Raw genomic sequence first — 24,931 nt, forward strand, 5'->3', positions numbered from 1 at the left:
GTCCAGTTCATACAAAGGTTGGGCCAACACCCAAGGGCAGTCAAGTGATTTTGCTTCAGATCATCTCACTTCTGGTTCCTTTTATGCACTGCTGAATAATGTGTTTTTCCCGCCCATCAACAATACTATTTTACCAGTATTTGCGTAACAATCAGTTCTCAAAGTGTGCCTAGGATGTGTCAGGTCAGTACAAACATACATGGGTATCAGATTGATGCCAACTTGTGTCCTCAGTGCAATTATTTGACTTTTGGTCTCTTCTCTGCATGGTTCCTGCTAAATTTTGTATTTTTTTGTTTTTCTTAAACATCCAGTTGCTTCAGTCTTTGGAAGCTTTACGCCTCATTCACACGACAGGGTCCGAGTGTCGGCTGTTTTTCCCGGCCGGTTTGCATCCGTTCCGATTCCGTTCCGGGCCGCCGTTTTTTAACGGCCGACTTTGACCCGTTTTGCATCCGTTTTTTTCCCTGTCCATTTTAAAATTGGATGAATTTCATTTAAATTTGTTGCCTCACACAGCCCTTTGTAGATAATGCCACACAGCCCCCTGTAGGTAATGCCACCCTGCCCCTTGTAGGTAATGCCACCCAGCTACCTGTTGGTAATGCCACCCAGCCCCCTGTAGGTGATGCCACCCAGCCACCTGTAGGTGATGCCACCAAGTCCCCTATAGGTGATGCCACCAAGTCCCCTATAGGTGATGCCACACAGCCCCCTGTATGTTGTACCCATCCCCCCCCCACATTCCAGGAGAAGTCACTGACTTCAATGTCCATATATGGACAGTGTAGTCACTGACTTCTCCTGGAGAGGAATTCCCTGCCACAGGTCGGGAATTCCGCTTCAGAAGTGAGTGACGTCACTGTGTCCATATATGGACAGTGTAGTCACTCACTTCTCCTGTAGCGGAATCCCCGGCCATAGAGTCGGGGATTCCGCTTCAGAAGTGAGTGACGTCGCTGTGTCCATATATGGACAGTGTAGTCACTCACTTCTCCTGTAGCGGAATCCCCGGCCATAGAGTCGGGGATTCCGCTTCAGAAGTGAGTGACGTCGCTGTGTCCATATATGGACAGTGTAGTCACTCACTTCTCCTGTAGCGGAATCCCCGGACATAGAGTCGGGGATTCCGCTGCAGAAGTGAGTGACTTCGCTGTGTCCATATATGGGCAGTGTAGTCACTCACTTCTCCTGTAGCGGAATCCCCAATCCCCAGCCGGGGATTGGGGATTCCGACTCCTACAGAGAGCAAAAAAAGACCCTCCTCCTCCTCACATGCACTCTGCACTGTGAGGAGGAGGAGGAGAGAGAGCGCGTGAGCGACGGAATACATGGCCGTCACTCGGGACACATTCCGGTGATGGCCGTGTATTACCCGGCCCCATAGACTTCTATGGGAGCCGGGCGGTCGGGTAAACGGACGAAAATAGGGCATGTCCCATTTTTTGACGGCCAGGTTTCCCGGGCCGTCAAAAAAATCGGTCGTGTGAATAGCCCCATTAGGGGTCTATTGTTCCTAATGCAACCGGGTGCCGGCCGATTTATGAACGGCCGTCACCCGGCCGGGAAACCCTGTCGTGTGAATAAGGGCTTATGCTTCTCTGTTCTCTGGGATTAATTTCTTAGTTTTTCTTGTGAAATAGAAAGATTCATAGAAGAAAACGCAGCACTTGGGACACTGTGTGGCTATATTAGATTTAGGCTGGATTCACACGAGCATGTTCGGTCCGTAATGGACGGAACGTATTTCGGCCGCAAGTCCCGGACCGAACACACTGCAAGGAGCCGGGCTCCTAGCGTCATAGTTATGTATGAGGCTAGGAGTCCCTGTCTCTCCGTGGAACTACAGTCCCGTACGGAAAACATTATTACAGTACAGGACAGTTGTCCCGCAGCGAGGCAGGGACTCCTACCGTGTTTCCCCGAAAGTAAGACAGTGTCTTACTTTCTTTTTATCCCCAAAAGCCCGACTATGTCTTACTTTCGGGGTATGTCTTATATTGTAAAAAAATTGTCGAATTTTTTTTTTTTTTCACAAACTTTATTTAACTGTTTTACATTTTTTTTTTTAGTCCCACCAGGGGACTTCACTATGCGATGTGCCGATCGCATATATAATGCTTTGGTATACTTAGTATACCGAAGCATTATTGCCTGTCAGTGTAAAACTGACAGGCAACCTATTAGGTCATGCCTCCGGCATCGCCTAACAGGCAGATGCTGAAGGCAGACCTGGGGGTCTTTGTTAGACCCCCGGCTGTCATGGAAACCCGACGGCGACCCGCGATTTGTTTGCGGGGGCGCCGATCGGGTGACAGAGGGAGCTCCCCCCTCTGTCAAACACATTAAATGCCGCTGTCACTATTGACAGCGGCATTTAATGGGTTAAACTGCCGGAATCGGCGAGCGCTTCGATTCCGGCAGTTGCAGCAGGAGCAAGTGCAGGGGACGGCGCGGTGACGTATGGAGAGGGGGGCGGCGCGGAAGTGGGCAGGAGGCGGCAATACCCCCGTGTTTCCCCGAAAGTAAGACATATGTCTTACTTTCGGGGTACGGCTTATATTAGCCGACCCCCCTGAAACCCCCGATACGTCTTACAATCGGGGGTGTCTTACTATCGGGGAAACACGGTAGCGTCGTACAAAACTATGATGCTAGGAGCTCGGCTCCCTGCAGTGTGTTCTGTCCGGGACTTGCGGCCGAAATACGTTCCGTCCTTTACGGACTGAACATGCTCGTGTGAATCCAGCCTTAATATTCTCCAGTAGAACCTTCCCCATGCTCACGTTACTTATTATGATGTCATCATATGAAGTCAACATCCACATATACACTGCAATACTTATAGCAAAGATCAAAATTTGTCCCCCTTCTGGTGTTGGCTAATAACACCGCACCACCTGCGACAAAAGGACTTGGTGTTTCTTTGCCCCCTCAATCACTTGTCTATCATTGGGTTTATCATTTATTGGGACACCCTTATTTGCTGATTTTGTAGGGTCTGTGGAAAACCCACACTTGCATAGGTTGTCTTCACCCATTATAATAAGGGATGAATCCAACTTGGGTACCCTCTCTCTAGGAGTTCAATAACAGCCGCATGGACTACCAATATGGCATGTATGTCCTTTCTTTGTTAAGGCCCATAAGCGAAACTATATGCATTACCCTGTGTTCTTTGGTGTTAGACATCTAAAAATCAGTCCATGGCCTACAACTGGCCATACACTAGAGTTTTTGAATGTCCGAAAAAGCAAAGAGATCATTTTCTGCTGACGGTCGGCACCTTTTTGTGACACGAATGATCGTGTAAGATTGAAGATAAGATATCGGTGGAATAGATTGATCTGCCATATTGGATTATTTCGGCCATCGTAGGTGCAGTCTTGTAAAGTCGTTCATGCTAAACGACAGAGCTGCATCCTATCAATAGAAGCCCAGACCAGGCCACAGATCAAGGCAGCGATCGATCCTCGGTTTGTCATTTTAACTTATGGAGTGGTCGTCCAAAACTACAAAAACCACAGACCAGCCATGAAAGACAAGTCATTCGGAAAATGTCTGTCTGAAATCCCTAAAGTATGGCCAGGTTAAGGGAGAGTTTATAAATATAAGCCATCAACAGGGTTAGAAGAGGTATCAAAAATCATTTTACAGCCAGCAGTAAAGCATTCACAGATGAGCTGAACTGACGTCTTACACACTTGAACATCCAGGTATAATACTATCTATATACTCGGTCTATACTTGAAGCTTCCATCCTTCCTTTTCTCATTATTGAGCTGGTAGGGGCTATAAGCCTATAGAGATAATTTTGCAAGACGTTTCTTTTTCCCGCCAGCGTTTTTCTCCGCTCGTGGGAAATAAACGCCTCCTCCACATCCCTTAGCTGTGACATTACTGTGTGCATTATCTCCCCTACTGACATTACTGTGTGCATTATCCTTGTACTCTGACATCACTGTGTATAATGATAGTCCAAAATATTCAGAAGCCTTTGATATTGACGACCACTACTATTTTTCTAAAATTTAGAGGAAATGCTCTTTAATTCAGTGTAAAAAGTTTATCCCATCGTGAGATAAATTCAATTTGGAAAGGTGATGAAAATAAAATAAATGGATTTTTTTTCCCCATGATGTAATAGAAATAGCACATTATACAAGAGATTTCTTCAGAATTGAAAGAGCATTTATAATAATCTCAGATCGGTACAAAGGACTAATGCTACTAGTTGGAAAATAAATTACCTTTCATTATCCTCTTTTAGGTAATCACCAGCAAATCCATTTTTCTTAAAAAATGCCTGAAAATAAGTACATTAAAGAGGGGTCTGCAAAGGGGATAGAATCTGTAAATAAACTGGAGTGGTCACAAATTGTTTTCTTTGTAATTGAACTGGAAACACCTTTTCCCTTTATGTGAGGGTTTTATTAATTTTATTTTTATGGAAAAAAATGATGTCACTATAATAATGTCCTTTCTGTAGACTTTTATTATCCAAATAATAAAGACCATGAATAGATTGGTAATTCTATGGAATATGGACAATAAGATGGGGGAAAAGGGGCCTTATTGACTGCACACCCTTCAACAATATCCTTATCATCTGGTGGTGGCCACGCTATAATGAGACCTATTGGCTTGTGAAGGTTTGGTGACGCATAGAAACCATTGATGAGAATGGACAAGGGCCAGAGTTGGAAATAGACAAGATATAGGTCAAGATGGTGGGGCACTCATAGAAGATTAAAGACCGCCGGGCAGGTTAGTAGTGGTCCAGGGTTACAGATCCCAGAGGATGGGCAGAACAAGGCAAAATAGCCTTAAACGTGGCAAAAAAAACAAGGTCAAGATGTTGGGCCAGGTCCGCAGCGTAAGTCAAACAGGCCAGCTTGCAAACACGGATCAAGGTCAAATATACAGGTGGGGGGGGGGGGGGTTAGGAATGGAAAGGCAGGAGGTAACAAAATACCTAAATCTAACCACCAAGCGCTGTAAAGACAATGCACCGACTGCTCCATAGAGGGCTAGCTCCGGGTTTATGTGGGCCCTTGGGGCCCACTTCTATCCTGCCCGGCGGTCTTTAATCTTCTATGTGTGCTCCACCATCTTGACCTATATCTTGTCTATTTCCAAATCCAGCCCTTGTCCATTCTCATCAATGGTTTCTATCAGTCACCAAACCTTCACAAGCCAATAGGTATCATTATAGCGTGGCCACCACCACCCCTGGAAACCGAGCCTATCTCTAGAACAGGGCCCCCTAAACCCTGTTCTACCTCTCTGTGTTGTGGCTGAAGCGTGTGATTTCCGACCATGAATTATGTCGCTGAGCGACGCCGTTTTTGTAAATCCCATAGAACAGAATGGTAGCTACAGAAACAGTGTGTCTCGCATGCTAGGCTGCTTCCGCAACTGGCATTCACTACTATGGGAGTTACGAAAACAGCGTAGCTCAGAGAGCTACGCTGTTTCCGGAATACATGGTTGGAAATCACACACTTCAGCCACAACACAGAGAGGTAGAACAGGGTTTAGGGGGCCCCGTTCTAGAGATAGATGTGGGTCCTTGAGGTGGGATCGTCATCTATCTGATATTTACGACTTATACTGTGGATATGTCATAAATATCTCTGATGGGAAAACTGTTTTAAGGGCAAAATCGGGGTTAAGAGGGAACCAAAACACCTGGTATGTGAATCCAGCATAACTGGGATTGCTCTGTGCTTATCGATCACTTACACATTGTCTACAGAATGGATAGAAGTGCCGACAGACATGTGTAAATTACATAGAAAGGGACCTCCTGCGCGGTGTTTGCCGGGCACACTTTGAGGCAGAATTAAAAGTAGTTTCCTGCTGCTCTGTTTGCTCAGGTTTGCAGAGTTTTTGCAATGAATCAGACGACAACAAATAGAGACTGTCCTATCCACCTGTACGTAAGCGATCACATATTAGTAAACCAAAATTTAGAATTACAGCCAAAGTTTGCATACAGTGTCATATAACTGAGCCTTCTATCGGCGGTATATATCGGGAAACCCTCCCAACACGTACCTATAAAAGAAGGCTCAAACGCAGTGTGAATAGTGCCTTATTACTATATGGTAAATTTTAAGCTATGGGTGTAAATCCTTCTTATATAAAATAAAGATTTAAAATTTAAAGGAATTTTCTATTTTTGTCAATGTTATTTCACTGTATAATGAAGAGTCTACTATGTGCGAGCATTGGCGACAAAATGCTAGTTACTGATTTTGACATATAACGCCCACATGTGAGAAGCAGAGATAAGTCCGGTTCCAGCTTGGGCAAATGGTAGGGCACACGTGTGGCTGGAACGTTGAGGCTTAATTTAAAGAAACAGTAATGCGAAACATTAGCTAAAAACGCCACATAAGGGGTTGCTTTATAAATTTGCTGTGGCGCAACAAAGCTTGGACCTTTTCTACAGCAACCAAGGTAGATTTTTTTTTTTTTTCAGCAGTATAGACATAGTATCGCCAATCTACACCTGTTAGCATGGGAGATGTATCTCCTTTTTTTAATTTTGCTCAAATTAAAGAAGCCCTCCAGTGGAAACACAACTTTCCATGTCAGCACCCCCCACCTGAATATATACACCACACTCTACACTTTTTATGTATACTGTACTTACTTTTTGAACTGCTGCCTTGTCTTTGCTTTAAAAAAAAGCCTCCATCTTGATTCTTAGATTTCCCCAGCTTTCTCTTCCTCTCTGCTTTGCTATCAATCCCATGACGCTTCAGCACAGCATCACATGACCAGCTAAAGACCATACCATTTCTGCATGCTGGGGGACATTGATTATACTTCCCTCTGTATTCTCCTAAATAAGCTGAGAAACCATAAGTATCCAGACAGGGAGGCTGCACTATATTCTTCTACATTATACCTGTGTGACAGGAACCTGTCTAATTATCAGTGGGAGCTGATGATAGAAGTTTCTGCCCCCCCTGTGTAATAGTGTGGTACAGGAACTGCTGAAGCCTGTGATGGGTGACACATAGATCTCCATAGACTCAAATAGAGAAAGTAGTCACCGAGCTTGATTCACACTGCTGCTAAGCAACATCCCAGTCTGATATATAGAGATAGAAGCAGCAAGAAAAATAACAGATGAGAGACTGACACATGGAATACCAGAATGGTGCACGTGGGAAGGTTAAGTTTTGGCCGGAGTGTCCCATACTGCTATGTTTCATTCTGTATTCCATATACAAACATACATGGAACATAGCATTGCCTTTTATTATTTGTAAGCATTTATTAACCATATAGTGGCTGCCGTATCGGTGTGCAATAGTTACTGTGCGCACGCATTAGTATTTTATGGTTTGCTCGCTGTATTTGTATTTTATGACCACCTCCGCTTCCAAATGCCTCTAAGTCCCTCTGGTCAAGCAAATTTAGATGTGCGGGGTACCTGTGTATTCAGCACCATTTGATGGTTTAGGTTGGGTGGGATAAGTGTGTGAGAAATTTAGCTGCAAGCGGTGTATGCCTGTTTTGTCATAGGTATGGTTTTTGAAGAAGCATGAGTGGTCAGAAAAAGTTTCCTAAACCAGTTGTGACTGTGGTGATGACTTTCAAACTATTAACCCCTCGGCGACTTATCACATACGTGACAGCCACCAAGGTGAAGTGTGAAGCGAGCTCCGGGGCTGAGCGCACTCCATACTGAGGGGGGTGTCACTTCACTGCAACGGGCGCGATGGAAGATTACCTGGATTCCGCCCGTTTAAACACTTAGATACCGCAGTCATAGCACCTGCGGCATCCAAGTTGTTCGAAAGAGAGGGCGGCCCACTCCCACAGCCCCCACCCCCTTGGGGCCTAACGAGAAATGGTTTAAAAATTAAACAAATAGTTGCATGTACCCCAAACTGGTACCAATGAAAACAACAGCTGGCAGGGCAAAAAATAAACCCTCACGCCGCTCAAATCGAAGAAGATATAAAAACGTTGTCTCTCACAAATTTTTGTTTTTTTAACGAATACTTTTTTCTTTGTAAAGGTGGTAAAACATCAAAAAACAATACAATATATATACATTTGGTATCTCCATAATAGTATCCACCCGTAAAAAAAAAAAAAAAGATAACATGTTTTTACCTCACAATGAACGTTGCAAAAACAAAACCCAAAAAACAATGGCGGAATCGCTGTTTTTTGCCAATTTCACCCCACAAAGAATTGTTTTGCAGTTTCCCACTACATTATATGGCACGTTAAATGATGCCGTACAAAACGCCAACTTGTCCTGTAAAAGACAAGCCCTCATACGCCAATATCGACGGAAAAATAAAAAAGTTATGGCTTTTGGAAGGCAGGGAGGAAAAAACTACGCGGCACATACAAGGTCCTGACACTGCCTGGCATCAGTACTTGGTATGTGCCGCGGCCTGCAGTGAAAGCATGAGGGGATCTGGGGTGGAGAAGCGGGTCAGCGAGGTAAGTACATAGTTTTTTTTTTTAAATTACTTTATTGCACGAACAGGAGGGTGGGGGGGGGTGTAGTTTGATCGGGATGGGGAGAGGTACGGGGCCCGGCATGGGCCTCTACCTTGTTAGGCCCCACAGAGTAAAATCTATGCCAGCTAGATTTCCGCTATAATTGATACCAGTTTCTGGCATAAATTATGCCCCGAGCAGCGTTATCTCCTCAAAAGTTTATATTTTTCCCGCAAATTGCGACCTTTAGGCCATAAAACTGGCATAGAAAGGTTAATAAATTCCCCCATAGTACGTTTTACGCCGCGTGTGAACGTAGCCTTCATTTAATTATGCAGTTTTTCCAATGTTCATGTATTTATATAAATTTATTTTGGGTGCAGTTATCTAAATTTTCATCAGCAAAAATGTTAAATGTAATGGTCAGCGAATAATTAGCCAATCTCAAAGAAAGAAACAACAACAACAACAACAAAACAGAAAGGAAAAAAAAAGACAAAAGTCCTTAATAAATAGATATTTAATTATTTTTTTTTTGACATTTGATACAGAACACCAGGGTGCGATTTAATTTCTATAAACACTTCCCTGCATCACAAATAACAAAAACCTTCAGGTCAGGGGTCAGAGGGTGGGGGGGGGCCTTTGGGGGACATTTAGTGGGCACAATGTCCTATTTTGTACAAGATCTTAAAGTAACCTCAATAGAATTGGATCCTGTCCTTATGTCCATTACCACTTTTATAGGAGAAATCCTATGAATTATATTTTACTTATATTCAAGTTAAAGGGAACCTGTCAGTAAGTTTGGAGCCACTAAACCACCAGCATGCCGATATACAGCTGGGGTTTCATGCTCCGGCCTACCGCAAAACCAGAAATTTAGGGAATAGTTAGTAAAGTAGATTACAATTTACAGAGAGGAGACCAAGAACAGTATCGGGCACGTGAACATGAAGCCAAGGATAGTCCACTACGCATGCGCCCGATGCCACTGGACTCCTTTTGGTAAGGGCTCATTCACATCCATAAGGGAGGCTCAGTTAGGGACCTCCATCGGAAATCCGTCCGAGAATACCAGAAACAATAAAGCAGCATGCTGCGCTATTGTCTCCGGTAAAACAACAGACACCCCAACGAAACCCATTAAAGTCAATGTCCGGTCCTGTCCGTCATGCAGCGGGACTGGCGTGTCTGGTTCTTCCCTTGTTCTGCACCTCTGATGGACCAGAACAATGTAAAGCTGAACGCTGGTGTGAACTCAGCCGAAGTTGTCATCTGCTTTACTATTCCCTGAACATCCCTTTTTTAAGGTCTGGAACACTAAACCCTATAAAAGGTTCACTTTAATGGATATAAACCCATTTTTATTGCCTGAAAATTGTTTTTAGTCCTTCCGCCAGGTCCTGAGGGGTGGGGTGTTGTGCTGTGCAGCTGACATTTAGGCCTTTCGCCACCATTGCCTCGGATGTCGTTGGTCCAATTGCAGCAAACTAAAAAAAAAGAATAAAAATGCGGAAACATAGTTAAAGGGATCTCCCCATCACAGATCTATATGGCCTATGAACTACCTATGACAAATGTCTCATGGGTGAGGGTTCCCACCAAACCCAAGAATGACTGCTCACTGCCCTCTTTTCCGGACAGCGGGGTGGCTGGACATTTCATTATAGTAAATGGGAAATATGAAAGTGACTGCTACAGCTCCGTGGTGCTATGGATAGGATTTTGCACACAGTGACTTTACACATGGGCCAGCATTATGGGATTCCAGATTAGAGGAATTTTACTGCGCACATACAGATATATTCAGTCCTGTTTTTCTCATGTGTACTATGTATAAGTGCGCTATGACATATATCTGTGTGTGTATACTACTCTATGATTATTTATTTTTGCATCATTTTACCTTGATTTCATTTGCTCTGCCTTTTAAAAGCTCCTGGATAAATTTGAGGCAAAACTTTACTCCCGAGGGGCTGAAAAACACGATGCTTCCTGGGATACCGTCCTAAAGAAGAGGGAATTTAATGGAAGTAGGGTTACACCTGCACCTGAGAACTTGTTGAATCTTTGCCCTGAATTAGAGAGAAGTCTGTAAAAGTCTATACATAGAGTGCACGTGCCCAGGCAAAAAAGCTGATCGCAAGGCGTCCCACCCGCGCTGAGCGCCCATTTCTGGTGTCGGGTAAAGAAACACGTCACATGGCGCCACTTAAAGAGGCTCTGTCACCAGATTTTGCAGCCCCTATCTGCTATTGCCTGTGATCGGCGCTGCAATGTAGATAAGAGTAACGTTTTTATTTTTTAAAAACGAGCATTTTTGGCCAAGTTATGACCATTTTCGTATTTATGCAAATGAGGCTTGCAAAAGTACAACTGGGCGTGTTGAAAAGTAAAAGTACAACTGGGCGTGTATTATGTGCGTACATCGGGGCGTGTTTACTACTTTTACTAGCTGGGCGTTGTGCATAGAAGTGTCATCCACTTCTCTTCACAACGCCCAGCTTCTGGCAGTGCAGATCTGTGACGTCACTCACAGGTCCTGCATCGTGTCGGCACCAGAGGCTACACTTGATTCTGCAGCAGCATCAGCATTTGCAGGTAAGTAGCTACATCGACTTACCTGCAAACGCCGATGCTGCTGCAGAATCATCTGTAGCCTCTGGTGCCGACACGATGCAGGACCTGTGAGTGACGTCACAGTGCTGCACTGCCAGAAGCTGGGCGTTGTGAAGAGAAGTGGATGACACTTCTATACACAACGCCCAGCTAGTAAAAGTAGTAAACACGCCCCGATGTACGCACATAATACACGCCCAGTTGTACTTTTACTTTTCAACACGCCCAGTTGTACTTTTGCAAGCCTCATTTGCATAAATACGAAAATGGTCATAACTTGGCCAAAAATGCTCGTTTTTAAAAAATAAAAACGTTACTGTAATCTACATTGCAGCGCCGATCACAGGCAATAGCAGATAAGGGTTGCAAAATCTGGTGACAGAGCCTCTTTAATATCAATAAGTATTCATTAATTTTCATGGAGGATTGCGGTACTCTAAACTTCCACAATAGGCGAAAAATAAAAAATCGATTTGCTTGGGCAAGGGCACATTCTGCCAGTAGCTCGAGGAAAAAAAGATCGGCTATATTGGATTTTTTTTTTAGTAAGAACACTCATCACACGACATGCATTGAATTTAATGAGCACAAGTTCTTTCAGATACACTTTGTATTTAGATTTCTCGACATTTTTACAATATCTGCTTGCTGTCGGTGAATGGAAACATGCATGATTTGCATTCAGAGGTGGAAAACCGATCCTTATCTAGTCCTGCTCACACGACTGAATAGGAGCGCTCATTAGATAAAATGAATTGCATTCAATGAGAACCAATTCTGCTTCTTATATTCTTTGTTCTATGATTCCTCGCCATTTTCAAGATCTCTACTTGCGGTCAGCGAATGAAAACATGCATGATTTACATTCAGAGGTGAAAAAACAATCCTTATCTAGCCCTGCTTACGCAACTGAGGGTTTGTTTCAATATATCATTATAGGTAAGAGCTTGGATTTCAGGACAGGAGAGAAATTTGTCTTGCTGCTGCATCACTGACAGAAAGCAGAGATCTTGAAAATAGAGAGGAATTGAAACAGAATACAAAGTTGCAGACCTTTCCATTATACATTATAGGGGTTTTATGTATATAAAGCTTAATCAAAAGGGTGTTCCACCAGAGCGGAATACCACTAAGGCCTGCGGTAAGGGGTTAGAGGTTCTAGATCTAACCCACTTCTATAAAGTAACATACAGCCTTATATATGCAGTTTCCATTACATGACATCAATATATATGTGTCTTTTAGGCTAAGTTCACATCTCGTTTTTACAATACGTCTGACGTGCACGTTTTGAGATGAGAAAAGTGTCAAAACGCGTACCACGGCGGGCACATTGATTTCTATGGTCAGGACGGACGCCCTAACGGCGTAGTTTGTGCTTACGTTTTGTATGCTTACGTTGTATCCTTTTTTTTTTTTTACATGTCCTGAAAATCGTAGTCTACTACGCTTTTCAGTACTTTTCAAAAACGTATAAGTTTTTATTTGTATTGAAGTCAATGGTGACGTATGGACGACGTATGAAATGTTAAACCCTACGTTTGCATACGTAAAACGTATATGTTTTTGTAACCTTATATGGGAAATCTTGACTTTACAAAGTTTGATTGAGCTAAAGAACAAAAAAAGTATACATTTTTACAAGTAAGAACGGACACAAGCGCATACGACGTATACTACAAAAAAACGTAAGCATAGGTTACAAATGCATTTTTGTAACTTTAAAAATGTATACGTCGTATAACACAAACGTGTGCACAAAACGAGACGTGAACTTAGCCTTACCTGTATTTAAATAGGTATGGAAACTGGCGTTACTTGAAGCAATAATCATGCGCAATCCTATAAGACGTTAACTCAATAATGTCAATAATAGGTCAGGTCAGCGTTGTTCCTTTAAATGATCCTGAATCTAATTGTAAAGCCTCGTACGACAGTTTTGATGCTTCTACTTAGTAAATTGCTGACGCCTGGACAGCTCATATAGATTCAGATGTATTGCAAGGAAATGACTGATGCCTTGTGCTCTGTAGATACGGGAGGGAAAAGCAAATGTGATTACAAAGCGGACTAATAGGACAGTATAGAAATGCCCGGCATGCTCCGACTGAAGTGAGGCCTTCACAAGCCTGTCTGTCGTGCCAACCTACAAGCGCTGCGTCCCTTTCTAAGTTCTCCCTCCAGAGCGGCGCTCCCGGCTACCCGACTGAACAGGGAACTGCAGCCGACCCCATTCACTTTCACTTGTGTGCAGTTCCATAGTGGCTGGGGATCTGCTGTGCAGGGAATAACGGTGAAGGGGTATCAGCATTAAATCAACAATGTAGTCCTTTTATTCTCAGGATCGGTGGGGGACCCAGAGGTTGGACCTTCACAGATCATGAAGTAATTGGCATATCTTAGAGATACGCCATCACTTTATAAGATGGGCATACACGCTGAAGTTAACAGGAACTGCCGACATTCTAATGTGTACCGGTGCAGCCCAACTGCCCCCTAAAGTCTGCTGTTGGGGTAAAAGGGTGGGCCGTTGTATTTTAACATGCTTGGCTTTGATCCCTTGGAAGTAAGCAGACTTACTTAGGGCACGTCAGGTATTGTATCACTGAACCAAGAGAAAGAAGTTCTGACTCATATATATGTCTTGCTGCTAGGGGTGTCTGGAAAGTAAAGGTGGTGGAGGCCCCTGGACTATTGCCATATCGCTCTATAATCTGGCCGTGAGATGAAGTGATTGTCAAAAGCAGATAGCCCCTTTAAAGTGTAACAAAACTTTTCAAAAACTTTTGATCGGTGGAGGTCCGAGCACTGAGACCCCCACCGATCGCTAAAATGAAGCGGCAGAACGCTCGGGTGAGCACTATGCTGCTTAGTTTCTGATCGGCTTTCCTCAGAGCGATGTACAGACTCATAGACTTTCTATTGAGCCCGTATACCACTCGTCACAGCGAGCGTTTCTGCAGCTTCGCTTTAGTGATCGCCGGGGTCTCTGTTCTCAAACCTCCACCGATCAAAACTTCTGACATGTCACAATGACATGCTGAAAGTTTTTTAAAAATATAGTTGCTCTTTAAACCTTTTAGTGGTTTGTAAGACAAAGCAGATATTACCGTCTGCCTTAGCAGGAATTATTTTGGAAATAATAAAGCGAGTGTTTAGATTCTGCTCCCCAAAGTAATAGTTATAAACCTTCAGACAAAATCTACTAGAATTCAGAAACTATTCCCCTAGTCATTAAAAAAGAGAAACCACAAACTACCAAACAAGCGCTGACAAAATTGAACTGCAAATTCAAAAGGATTACAAAACGCGTGAGTCGTCTTTTATTTTTCTATTTTTACGGGGAAGTAAAAACGGGAACATTTATTAGGACTCGTAATGCTGCGCAGTTAACATGAATACCTTCGTGAAATAATCTGTCAGGGAGGATCGTATATCGGGATGCTGCGCCGTTTGATAAACAGTAATGCTCTCCAGAGGTACATCTGTAATTAGAAAATAAAAATTTATTTCTATAAAACAGGCTGTCTCGTAACGCCGGGACATTACCAAGACCTACACCTGCAATTTCACACAATGGAAATGAAGGTTTAAATTGTATATGACACGTTCTGTTCTCCTTATGGAAATCTCGATAATACAGTACAGAATTTGTTGCAGGCAGGAAAAGCCTCAGAAGTCTCATCAAAAAGTGAGAAACCCTTGAAGATGGCTCAACTTCCGTACACACCATATTGCAGACTGAATAAAGGGAGCGGGTTCAGACATGCTGGTAGTAGTGGTGCGGCATGAAGCTTCACCCTAACCCCACCTAGTACACTTGATTTTGTAACCGTTTAAAGCAATTGACAACTTTTTTTTTTTTTAAACAGCGCCACCCTAGTCTGTAGGATGAATTTGGTATTGCAGCTCAGTCCTATTCAAGTAAATGGCGCTGAACTGCTGTACTAGATACTGTACATGGACAAAAAACAAAAATCAGGCCCTTTTTTGTAATCTCAGATTACCCCTTTAAAGAAGTTCTCAGAATTATACCTAGAACCGCTTTACCTTTTTCATTATGCCAATTGGGTTTTGTTTTGTTTTTATTTGGTTTTCTCCAAAAGCCGCACAGTTCTTTATTGTGACGTGAATTTGTATTCCAAAAATCCCATTTAAGTCACTTTTTTCAGCATTCCTTTCCCTCCACCCCAATGAAAAATAACAGTGGAAAAACACGCTAAAACCTGCATGGGTTAACATATCCTAAACTGGGCTTTGTACAAAAGGAGCGGTCTGCTCTTCTCACATGTCTGTTTGGGTAAACATTTGGAATCCTCAAGAAATAACAATCCTGAAGAATCTTTGCATTGTGCCGTTCCTCTGTTACTCCTCCTAGAAATGTATTAATAAATTGCCAATTGGGCATTATTACTTCCCTGGTCAATAAGGTGCGCCTCTTCATGATTCAATTTTACGACGATTCTACGAAAATCGCAAAAGCACACAAATTGACCGCACCGTCTGTAGCCCCTCCCTCTCCAGAATGCTACACTTACCTTAAATCCTATTTAATTTAGATGTGAGATTAGGTTAGCCTTCAAAAAAGGTCAGAGAGGGGCTACAGACTGTGCCGACAGAGCAAGCAACTTTGCAAATAGTTTTGATTCAAAATATCCTACCGTTTTGTGTCTGCAGCTCCAGTGCTGACCTACGTTTGCAGACCTATGCAAATCATAGTTAAGGCCCTTTTACACTGGGCGATTATCGGGGCAGACAAGTGTTCATATAACGCTAGTTGACGATAATTGCTCTGTGTAAACAGGGCAGCGATCAGCAGATGATCGAGCAAATAGCCGACAGCTATCTAATGTGTGGCCGGCTTAACATCCTGTAGATACTCACTTTTCTCTTGAAGTCGTTTGGGAAGAATTTCTCTTTTTAAGGAGCCGCATGGAAACAGGATCGGTGCCGAGTAAGATATTTGCTCTGAAAAGGAAGAGGACTGTGAATATGAGCAGAGTATTAGGCTGGGAGATACAATGATTACAGAAGAGTTTGTAAAGGGAATTAAGCAAGAGATGCAAAAGAAAGACATTTCAATGTATAGTAAAGCCGCCGGTGGGACCTCCACTGATCGCTAGTACTGGAGTCTATTTGAATGGACACACAGTCGAATATGTGCGCTGTCGCTCCTTTTAAACTGTATAGGACGGACGGAAACAGCCGAGCACTGCTTTTCAGCTCAGCTCCATTAGAGAACAGCAGTGATCAGTGACTGTAGCCCAGCTGCATGGTCTACTGGAGTCTGCGGTAGTCTGAATTCAACCACCTATCTAATACGAGGCTCAGGATAATGCCCTGTCCTAGGGCTGGGCGATTATGACCTAGATCAAAATCACAATTAATTGAAAATGTAACCTCGTTTATGATTAATGAACGCTTATTTAGGCCACACCCCTTTTTCATGCTACGCCATTCAATTAATAATTATTCCCTGAGCCTGCTGCTTACTACTGTACATAATATACCCTCTAACAGTGCCCCCACACGGTATATTGCTCCATAGCTGCACCCACACAGTATAATGCCCCTATAGTGCCTCCCACACAGTATAATGCCCCTATAGTGCCTCCCACACAGTATAATGCCCACATAGCTGCCCCACACATTATAATGTCCCTATAACTGCCCTCCATACAGTATATTGCTCCATAGCTGCACCCACACAGTATAATGCCCCTATAGTGCCTCCCACACAGTATAATGCCCCTATAGTGCCTCCCACACAGTATAATGCCCACATAGCTGCCCCCACACTTTATAATGTCCCTATAACTGCCTCCACACAGTACAATGCTCCCATATCTGTCCTCCACAGTCTAATGCCCCATAACTGCCCTCCACACAGTATAATGCCCCTATAGCTGCAACCACACATTATAATGCCCCTATAGCTGCAACCACACAGTATAATGCCCCCATAGTGCCTCCCACACAGTATAATGTCCCTATAACTGCCCTCCACACAGTATAATGCCCCCATAGTGCCTCCCACACAGTATAATGCCCCTATAGCTGCCCTCCACACAGTATAATGCCCCCATAGCTTCACTCCACAATGTATAAAGTCCCCCATAGTTTCCCCCACGCTGTATAACGCCCCCATAGCTGCCCACAATAGTGCCTGATAAAAATAATATACATACTCACCTAACCCGTTCCAATGAAGTGAAAGAGTGGAAAAGATCTGGTCTGTGCAGCTCGGCGCAGACAGGCGCAATGACGTCACTGCCTCGCGTCCATAGTGAGTGGTAGAGAACTACACTAAAATAATCAGTGTAACACAAGAAATACATCAATCATTCATAAACCGTGCCGCCCAACGCAAACTTCAGCAACAAGAGGAGAAAATGTGATGGAAGACGCCAAGATAATATACACGAGATCTTCTTAAGACTTCCATTCATCCAACTCCGTTGTCAATCTCTTACATGTAACACAACTACATTTCCTTTGATCTTCAAAGCCTCAAACCTTTGATTTCATTTTGTAGAAATATGACTAAACAGTCGATTTTATACCTGTAATACATTCAGGGATGACAAAAGTCATAAGTGGATCTCGCCATTTATAGCTCTTATTCCACTGATCACAGCAATAGAAGAGAGACCCTGCTTGACACTATGAAATAGTGATAAAAAATAAACTTGTAAAAAGTGCTTTATATTTAGGAGATACTTCAAGTGAATTTCCAGATTTTAGCACAGTGTTTCATTTCTCTTAATATATGTTTAGGCCTAGTTCACACTGGCAGATTTGGACATGCCTGCACTATCTTTGCCCCGTTTTTTTGCTGCATTTTTCACCCGCTGGCCATTAAGCTCCAAGCGCAAAAACCACTACGAAAACCGCTTTCTCTGCCTCCCATTGATGTCAATGGGAGGTCAGAGACAAAAACGCCTCAAGAAAGGGCATGAAACATCTTCCACACAAGCGTTTTTCCCTGCTCGCAGGAAAAAAATGCCTTCGTCTCCCATTGAAATCAAAGGGAGGCAATTTCCTCCGTTTTTTAGTGCGGTTTCCGACACTGTTTCCGCGTCAACAACGGTGCCAAAAAAACTGAGTGTGAACATACCCTTATAGTAGTGGATGCTCCTGTTTTCTTATAGAGCTCCAAATCCTCTGAATAGACAGAGTAGAATTATGAAATTATTGCTGCCTGCAGCCACCACTAGAGGGCAATGTGTTATTATTGAATTTAATGTACTCTCCCTCTAGTGGCCACCATGGAGGCCCCGAAGAAAGTGCAAATAGCGTGAAACGGCCATCGTCTATGTACTATGTATGCTTCTACATCGCCTGTATAAGATGATGGAATAAAATAATTGATTTTAAATAGGACCGGTCATCTCTTCTGACCTGTCTGTTTTAGTCAATTAATGTATTCCCCCATAAAGTAACTATTCTGGAGCATCTTCTACATTTTCTCGTTCCTCTCTTATTCTTCTTAGAAATTTACAAATAAATGGACAGCTGGGCGTTACCAGTTGGGGGTGTGTCCCTACTCAGACTGACACTGTCCAATCAGTGGGGACGGAGTAAGACTTTATAGACACACCCCTTTGACAAGGGGGATGGTAGCACCCAGTTGTCAATTTATTCATAAATTTCTAGGAGGAATAACAGAGGTATGGCAAGAGTATATGTGGCAGAATTGTTATTTCACGAGGAATAAAAAATTTACTCAAAGAGACATGTCGGGAGAGGTGACAGGTCCTCTTTAAGGATCGGTGAGTGCCGCACATTTTTGCCTCTTGTATCACTCACTATATTGTGTTGTAGCTGAGCACCACTGTGTTTTGCATGGATTATATTGTATATGGTGGATAACTGCCGGTGACTTTTCCTTGTTGGTGATTTCAAATAGATATTTTTTCACAGTGGACAATGACGCCTTTGGTCTCCGGAACAGTTCAGGAACAGCAAGGTAATCGGGATGTGACGCCAAGAAATTAAAATTTTATTTCCCATTGAAGAACAAAAATCAACACATCAATGAAAAGTTGACTCTGTCCTTTGAAACCCAGCCATACCCAAGAGACTGGTAACACGCTTTATTCTGTGTTTACGCAGGACGAGGGGGGGGCACTTCACACCGCGGCCTCCCAAAGCTGCTGAATTTCAATCTCTGCCAGAGAACATTAAAAACACTTTTTCTTTTTGTAAAGTTGGCTTTGAAGTCTGCAGGTAGAAACGACCAGACCGGCACAAAAGGAGACACTTAGAGGTCTCCGCTACGCGTTGTGTAATATAAACATAAGGAACTGGACTAGAAAGTAAATCAGTTGTAAAGGACATAGATGCTGGGATTATGTGAGGTTGAAGGGAATCGCCTATATTATATATATATATATATATATCTTCTTTTTTTTTTCTAATTAAATTCAAATAGTGAAACAAAATCATTTTTTCTAAACTGTTTTTTTTATTTTTTTATTGTAGATTTTTTTTCTATTTTCTACACATAATTATGGGGGCGGCCATCTTGCCGGAGCTGCTGTTAACAACATTTAGAGATATGCTTCACAGCATCCACATAGGAACCTGTGAACAGGAGGGGACCCATTGACTTCTATACGTTTTCTAGGCATGCTCTGTGACCTGTGCAGAGGTCATTAGGCAGGGAGGGGGAGGAGGGGAGCGGTGTTCATCACCTATTGTCAATGGTGAATCCTGAAGACAACAGTGGTGGATGATCGCAGAATCCTTTCCATGGTGAAGAAAAACCCCTTCACAACATCTACCCAAGTGAAGAACACTCTCCTGGAAGTAGGTGGATCAGTATCTAAGTCTACCATAAAGACAAGACTTCATGACAGCAAATACAGAGGGTTCACCACAAGGTGCAAACCGTTAATCAGCCTCAAAAATAGAAAGGCCAGATTAGACTTTGCCAAACAACATGTAAAGAAGCCGCCCAGTTCTGGAACAGCATGAAACTAAGATCAACCTGGACCAGAATGATGGGAGGAAGAAAGTATGGAGAAGGCTTGGAACGGCTCATGATCAGAAGCACAGCACATCCTCTGTAACACATGGTGGAGGCAGTGTGATGGCATGGTGGGGGCAGTGTGATGGCATGGTGGGGGCAGTGTGATGGCATGGTGGAGGCAGAGTGATGGCATGGTGGAGGCAGTGTGATGGCATGGTGGAGGCAGTGTGATGGCATGGTGGGGGCAGTGTGATGGCATGGTGGGGGCAGTGTGATGGCATGGTGGAGGCAGTGTGATGGCATGGTGGAGGCAGTGTGATGGCATGGTGGAGGCAGTGTGATGGCATGGTGGAGGCAGTGTGATGGCATGGTGGGGGCAGAGTAATGGCACAGTTGAGGCAGTGTGATGGTATTTGTATTTATTTTTTACTATAGATAATGACAAAAGAAAAAAAAAATCACCAAAAACGCTTTACAACAAAAGTTTAAAAAGGGCCAGTTTGTGAACGACTTTTTGTTTATGTTCGGTCTGTACAAGTTGTTGCTCGGGAAGACAACTGGCAGATCGATTTCTGCCCAGATCTGTGGCCAGGTTTAAACTTCTATTGATGGGATGCAGATCTGTCATTTGCATAGACCACTTTCCAAAGACTGCACCCAACACGGAAGATAAACTTTTTCACATATATTGGCCTTTCGTCGTTGTCTATCCCGCTTCAAGTCATGAAAAGGTGCTGACAATCGACAGAAAATGGTCTAAATCTGACTTTTCAATCATTCAAAGTCTGTTATGTATGGTCAGCTTTAGAGGTAGACCAGGGCAGTCACACCGAATCCTATCACTCATGGCTTGTGACCACAAAAAAATCGTAACATTAATTGTATAGCAATTAAATTGTAATATTCAGAGTTATTAGATTATGTACGGAGCTGTTATATGAACACTATTAGTTGTTATTTACTGTGGAATTGTTCGGCATTGCTACTTCAGCAGTGTACAGTATATTATTTTTGCAGTGTACTGTGGAGGCGGCACTGTATAGCATTGTATGCATGGCTAAAGTACGACAATGTTATTTGGGCACCATACTGTATGACTCTGTAATTAGTTTTGTATTTTATATATTTATTTGGTATCTTAGTATGTATAATCAATACACATTATCTATTGTGAGACTGTTGTGTTTGCTTAGAACATAGAGCAGGATACAGTGTAAGCACTTACTCAAGCATATGAGGTCAGCGAGCTTCTCAGCATTACCAGATGCTTCCCCTTCCGAAGAAAGGCCAAGTTCATTAACTAGAAGACAACAACCATAACTAGTTAAATAATATGGACTGAGAAACATAAAACGTTAATTTTAAGTCAGTCAATAATTGATCTGATTTACTGTATTTTATTGAACATTAAGTCCTGACTTACAATGCGTTATTTTTCCTTTATCTTAGAAGTCCCGACATACACCTCCAATGGAAGGTAGAGACGTATCCCATTGTACAGGCATACAGTAAGATACAGTTCCCCAACTTCCCGGACAGAGCGCTACTTGAAGCGCTGTGCCTGGGGGAAGCCCCTGACATCACTGTCCATATATGGACAGTGATGTCAGGGGTTTTCAACCTTGGAGTCCCCAGCAAGACCATCACAAGCGCTCTGGCCAGGGACTTGTCTTGGGAATCCCCGGCCAGGGCATAGGCGACGTTCTGGCCGGGGATTCTGCTTCTGTATAAGTCTCTGTTCATATATTGGTGGTGATGTCAGGGGCTCCTCCAGTCCTGGGGTCCCCGGCCAGAGCACTTTCGAAGCTCTGGCCGGGGACTCCGTAATTGAAAGCCCGACATCACTGACCATATACGGACAGTGACGTCAGGAACTTCCCCAGGGCTGGAATCCCTCAGCCATTCGCTAAATTATGCTCTGCCCGGGCATTCCGACCCTGGGGATCTCCCCAACGTATACATTTGACATACACCTCTGACGGAAGCCATACATTGGCATCCGTCACACATAAGCTCTCATGTTAAAAAACATATACCGTACAGTATACGTTTCTTTGGCGTGATCCCTCAGGTTCCAAAAGCGGTATACCGACGTATACTAGCCCAACGGAGGCCAACAGGACACTCTGTTAGGTTAAGTGAGGCCTAAGGACATATTTAGCGTGTATGTCGAAAGTTTTACCAACGTACACTCTAAACAAAGGGCTAAAAACACAATGTGAATCAAGCCTTAGACCAAATTGATAACCGTTTCTGGTAACAATCACTTTGAATACTACGTTCGGAATAGTGTCCGAGCACAAACGTATACCGAGCTGTATAGGTTTTTTACAATAGGAGCCTATTGGCGACGTACGTAGGCCACTGTACGGCTATGCGGTGGTATAGGTTGCAACTTTCCTCAGGAAGGATACAGCAGGATATAATACCTCAGACAGAAAGCAAAAAACTCCTGTTCTCAAATCAAAGATCTACTACTTTGCGAATGGGACAACGCGCAGGCCTTGCCGGGGTTACAGAACCTTATCAGGAATGGTATCCGCCTCTGTTTAAATATTTAAGATATTCTAAGTACCAGACAATTAAACCATGTTTCCGAGAGGTAAAAATAACAGCAAACGGGTCTCTTGAGGAGGCCAATTCCAGTTTCATTTACTGAAATTTACCCTGGAAACTAATGATCATATTAAACATTCATTGGAGGAGCGTGTAATGACCGCATTTATCAAGGCTTTCCTGTTTAGGTAGGCAAGATAGTATTTAAAAGGTGAACTGGTCAATAAATGTTCCAATAAAAAAATAAAATTCTGGAGTTTAAACGTGAGCGGGCCGCCAAGCTACAAATCTTACAGGAAACCGGGCCAAGAAAATGTACACATGGTAATTTTGCAAGGGAGTTTATGTTTTGGATTCACATCTTGTAGGAAAGTCCAAGTAATGGACTGACAAATGTGAGGGACCATAGTAACCTCAGGTAGTGTGATAAATAGTGGTTGTGCTTTAAAAAATTATGAAGCCGGAAAGATATGCAAAGCATAGCTATAGAAGGTGTAAAGAGAGCAGTCACACCCGGGCCCTGATGCCCGTGGGGCCTGAAGTCCGTTCTGCCATATAACAAAGACAGTATAATAAATGGCACACGGTATTGGGGCCCTATTACAGATTTTGCATTAGGGGTCCAGGAGCTTCTAATTAGGCCTCTGCTAATACATATCATATAAAATACAGCTGTCAAACATGGTGACATGACGCCAGCAGGTGCAATGACAGAACATGAAGCTCCTTGGCCCTAATGAAAAATTTGTAACAGAGGCCCCAAATGTCGCATGGCATTTATGATGCTGCTGTCCCCCTATGTAGCATAGGAGCTGTTGAGCCCTGTTAGGCACCAGGGCCAGGATGCAAAGAGATGCTCTGCACCTCATATAGTTGCACTCCAGAGCAGGTTTTTCGGCGTACTTGAGCCACCAGGAATTAAAGGCGCACATGCCAATGCCAATGACTACACTCTAGTTCAACCTCCCGTTCTAATAGGCTGGTGGAGCGGTGGAAGGAAATCATTTATAGCGTATCTATTGTTTTAATTTGATAAATCTTGTTACAGGAAAGTGGCATCTTCCTCACCTCACAGCAGCCTGTAGTTCAACTTTTCTGCTGGATCCACATTAATATTCAGAACCTCCAAAATACTGGTCTAGTGTGATACAGTTAACAGAAGATGGCGAGAAGGGAGGAAGGGGGGGCGGGTGCAGCAAGAAACTAGCAGGGGGAAGGAAAAAGGCCCAAAATATGCAAGTTCCACTCCACATCTAAGGCTGGCCATACACTTTAGATGTTTAGCTTCTTAACCCTTCTTTACCCCTAACATCTGCTGCCAAGTATTGTGTGACTCAATTCTCTTCTATGGAAGCTTCAAAGTAGCCGTGCTTTGGATCTATTTTCGTTAGAAGTATCTCCTGATAATAAGCTGATCACAGGGTGTTCTGCTGCTGGAACCCACAGCGATCAGCTGCAATCTGTGGGATCACCAGGCAGCAAGTATTCAATTTACTTGCAGTGCCACCACAGGGGAAATTAAGCATTACAGTGTCCTTTGAAACAGTTGACTTCTTGGGTCCTCCAGAGTGAAAGACACCCTTTGTAGCTGCTCACCACTCGAGTTAATAGATCTGAGTCCTAAATGCGGAAACCCCTTCTAGTGACTTAGCTTAGGGTGTTCGAAAAAAAAATTTGAAGCCACAGAAGCCCTTTAAACACCTTGGTAGCTGCCTGAGTTGCTTTGCCCTTGACTTGGCTCTGCTGACTTCAGCAAGATCTTTGATGTGCATCGGCTTTCCAGACACACTTGGAAATAAAAACGCAGAAAATCAAAGTCGAAGCGTTGCTGTAGAAACATCCGACCTGTAAATTTGGCTGCTAGCCTCAATGTTCTTAGTAGCTGCACGAAAAAAATGTTTAAATGTCAGAGAAGTACAGCAGCCTTCAGCCTCCCTAAGCAGTGACTTGTGTTGTCTATTACGGTGCCGCTCTGCAAAGTCAGCACTGGCTTCCAGCCCAGGTATTGCTCTGAGAATTGGAAAAAAGAGAACGAGCATTGCTATCTTAGAGATGCCTGACACTGTAAGTCACATACACAAGTATAATATGACTGAAGTAGAACACAGAGGTGACAGCTTTATAGCACGTCTTTAAAAAGGAACATAAAACAGCCTGTGCGGAAGAGTTAGTAGGGGTTCGAAAACATTAACTCAGCTAGGCTACGGAGCCATGTACGGTTCAAGGACATAAGAGGATACTGCAGAAATATATACAAATATTCCAGCCCCCCCACCCCCCTAGTTATAGCATTGCCGTTGG

General features: G+C 43.3%; 1 protein-coding gene across 8 annotated transcripts in view; it reads right to left on the bottom strand.

The window, feature by feature from the left end:
- Positions 1-8,980: 8,980 nt before the first annotated feature.
- UROS (uroporphyrinogen III synthase) overlaps positions 8,981-24,931 on the bottom strand; it is a 40,022-nt gene continuing 24,071 nt past the window's right edge. For 7 of the 8 annotated variants that reach the window (XM_075843120.1, XM_075843116.1, XM_075843115.1 and 4 more), the window contains 5 exons: positions 21,300-21,374; positions 15,985-16,068; positions 14,503-14,585; positions 10,388-10,489; positions 8,981-9,971 (listed from right to left, as the gene is read on the bottom strand). In XM_075843120.1, coding sequence (XP_075699235.1) covers positions 9,846-9,971; positions 10,388-10,489; positions 14,503-14,585; positions 15,985-16,068; positions 21,300-21,374 — 470 coding nt within the window. In that variant the 3' untranslated portion in view covers positions 8,981-9,845. The remainder of the gene's footprint in view (positions 9,972-10,387; positions 10,490-14,502; positions 14,586-15,984; positions 16,069-21,299; positions 21,375-24,931) is intronic. The other variant, XM_075843122.1, reaches the window with a different exon arrangement.

This window comes from Rhinoderma darwinii, chromosome 11 (genome assembly GCF_050947455.1).
Source record: "Rhinoderma darwinii isolate aRhiDar2 chromosome 11, aRhiDar2.hap1, whole genome shotgun sequence".
Taxonomy (NCBI): Eukaryota; Metazoa; Chordata; class Amphibia; order Anura; family Rhinodermatidae; genus Rhinoderma; species Rhinoderma darwinii.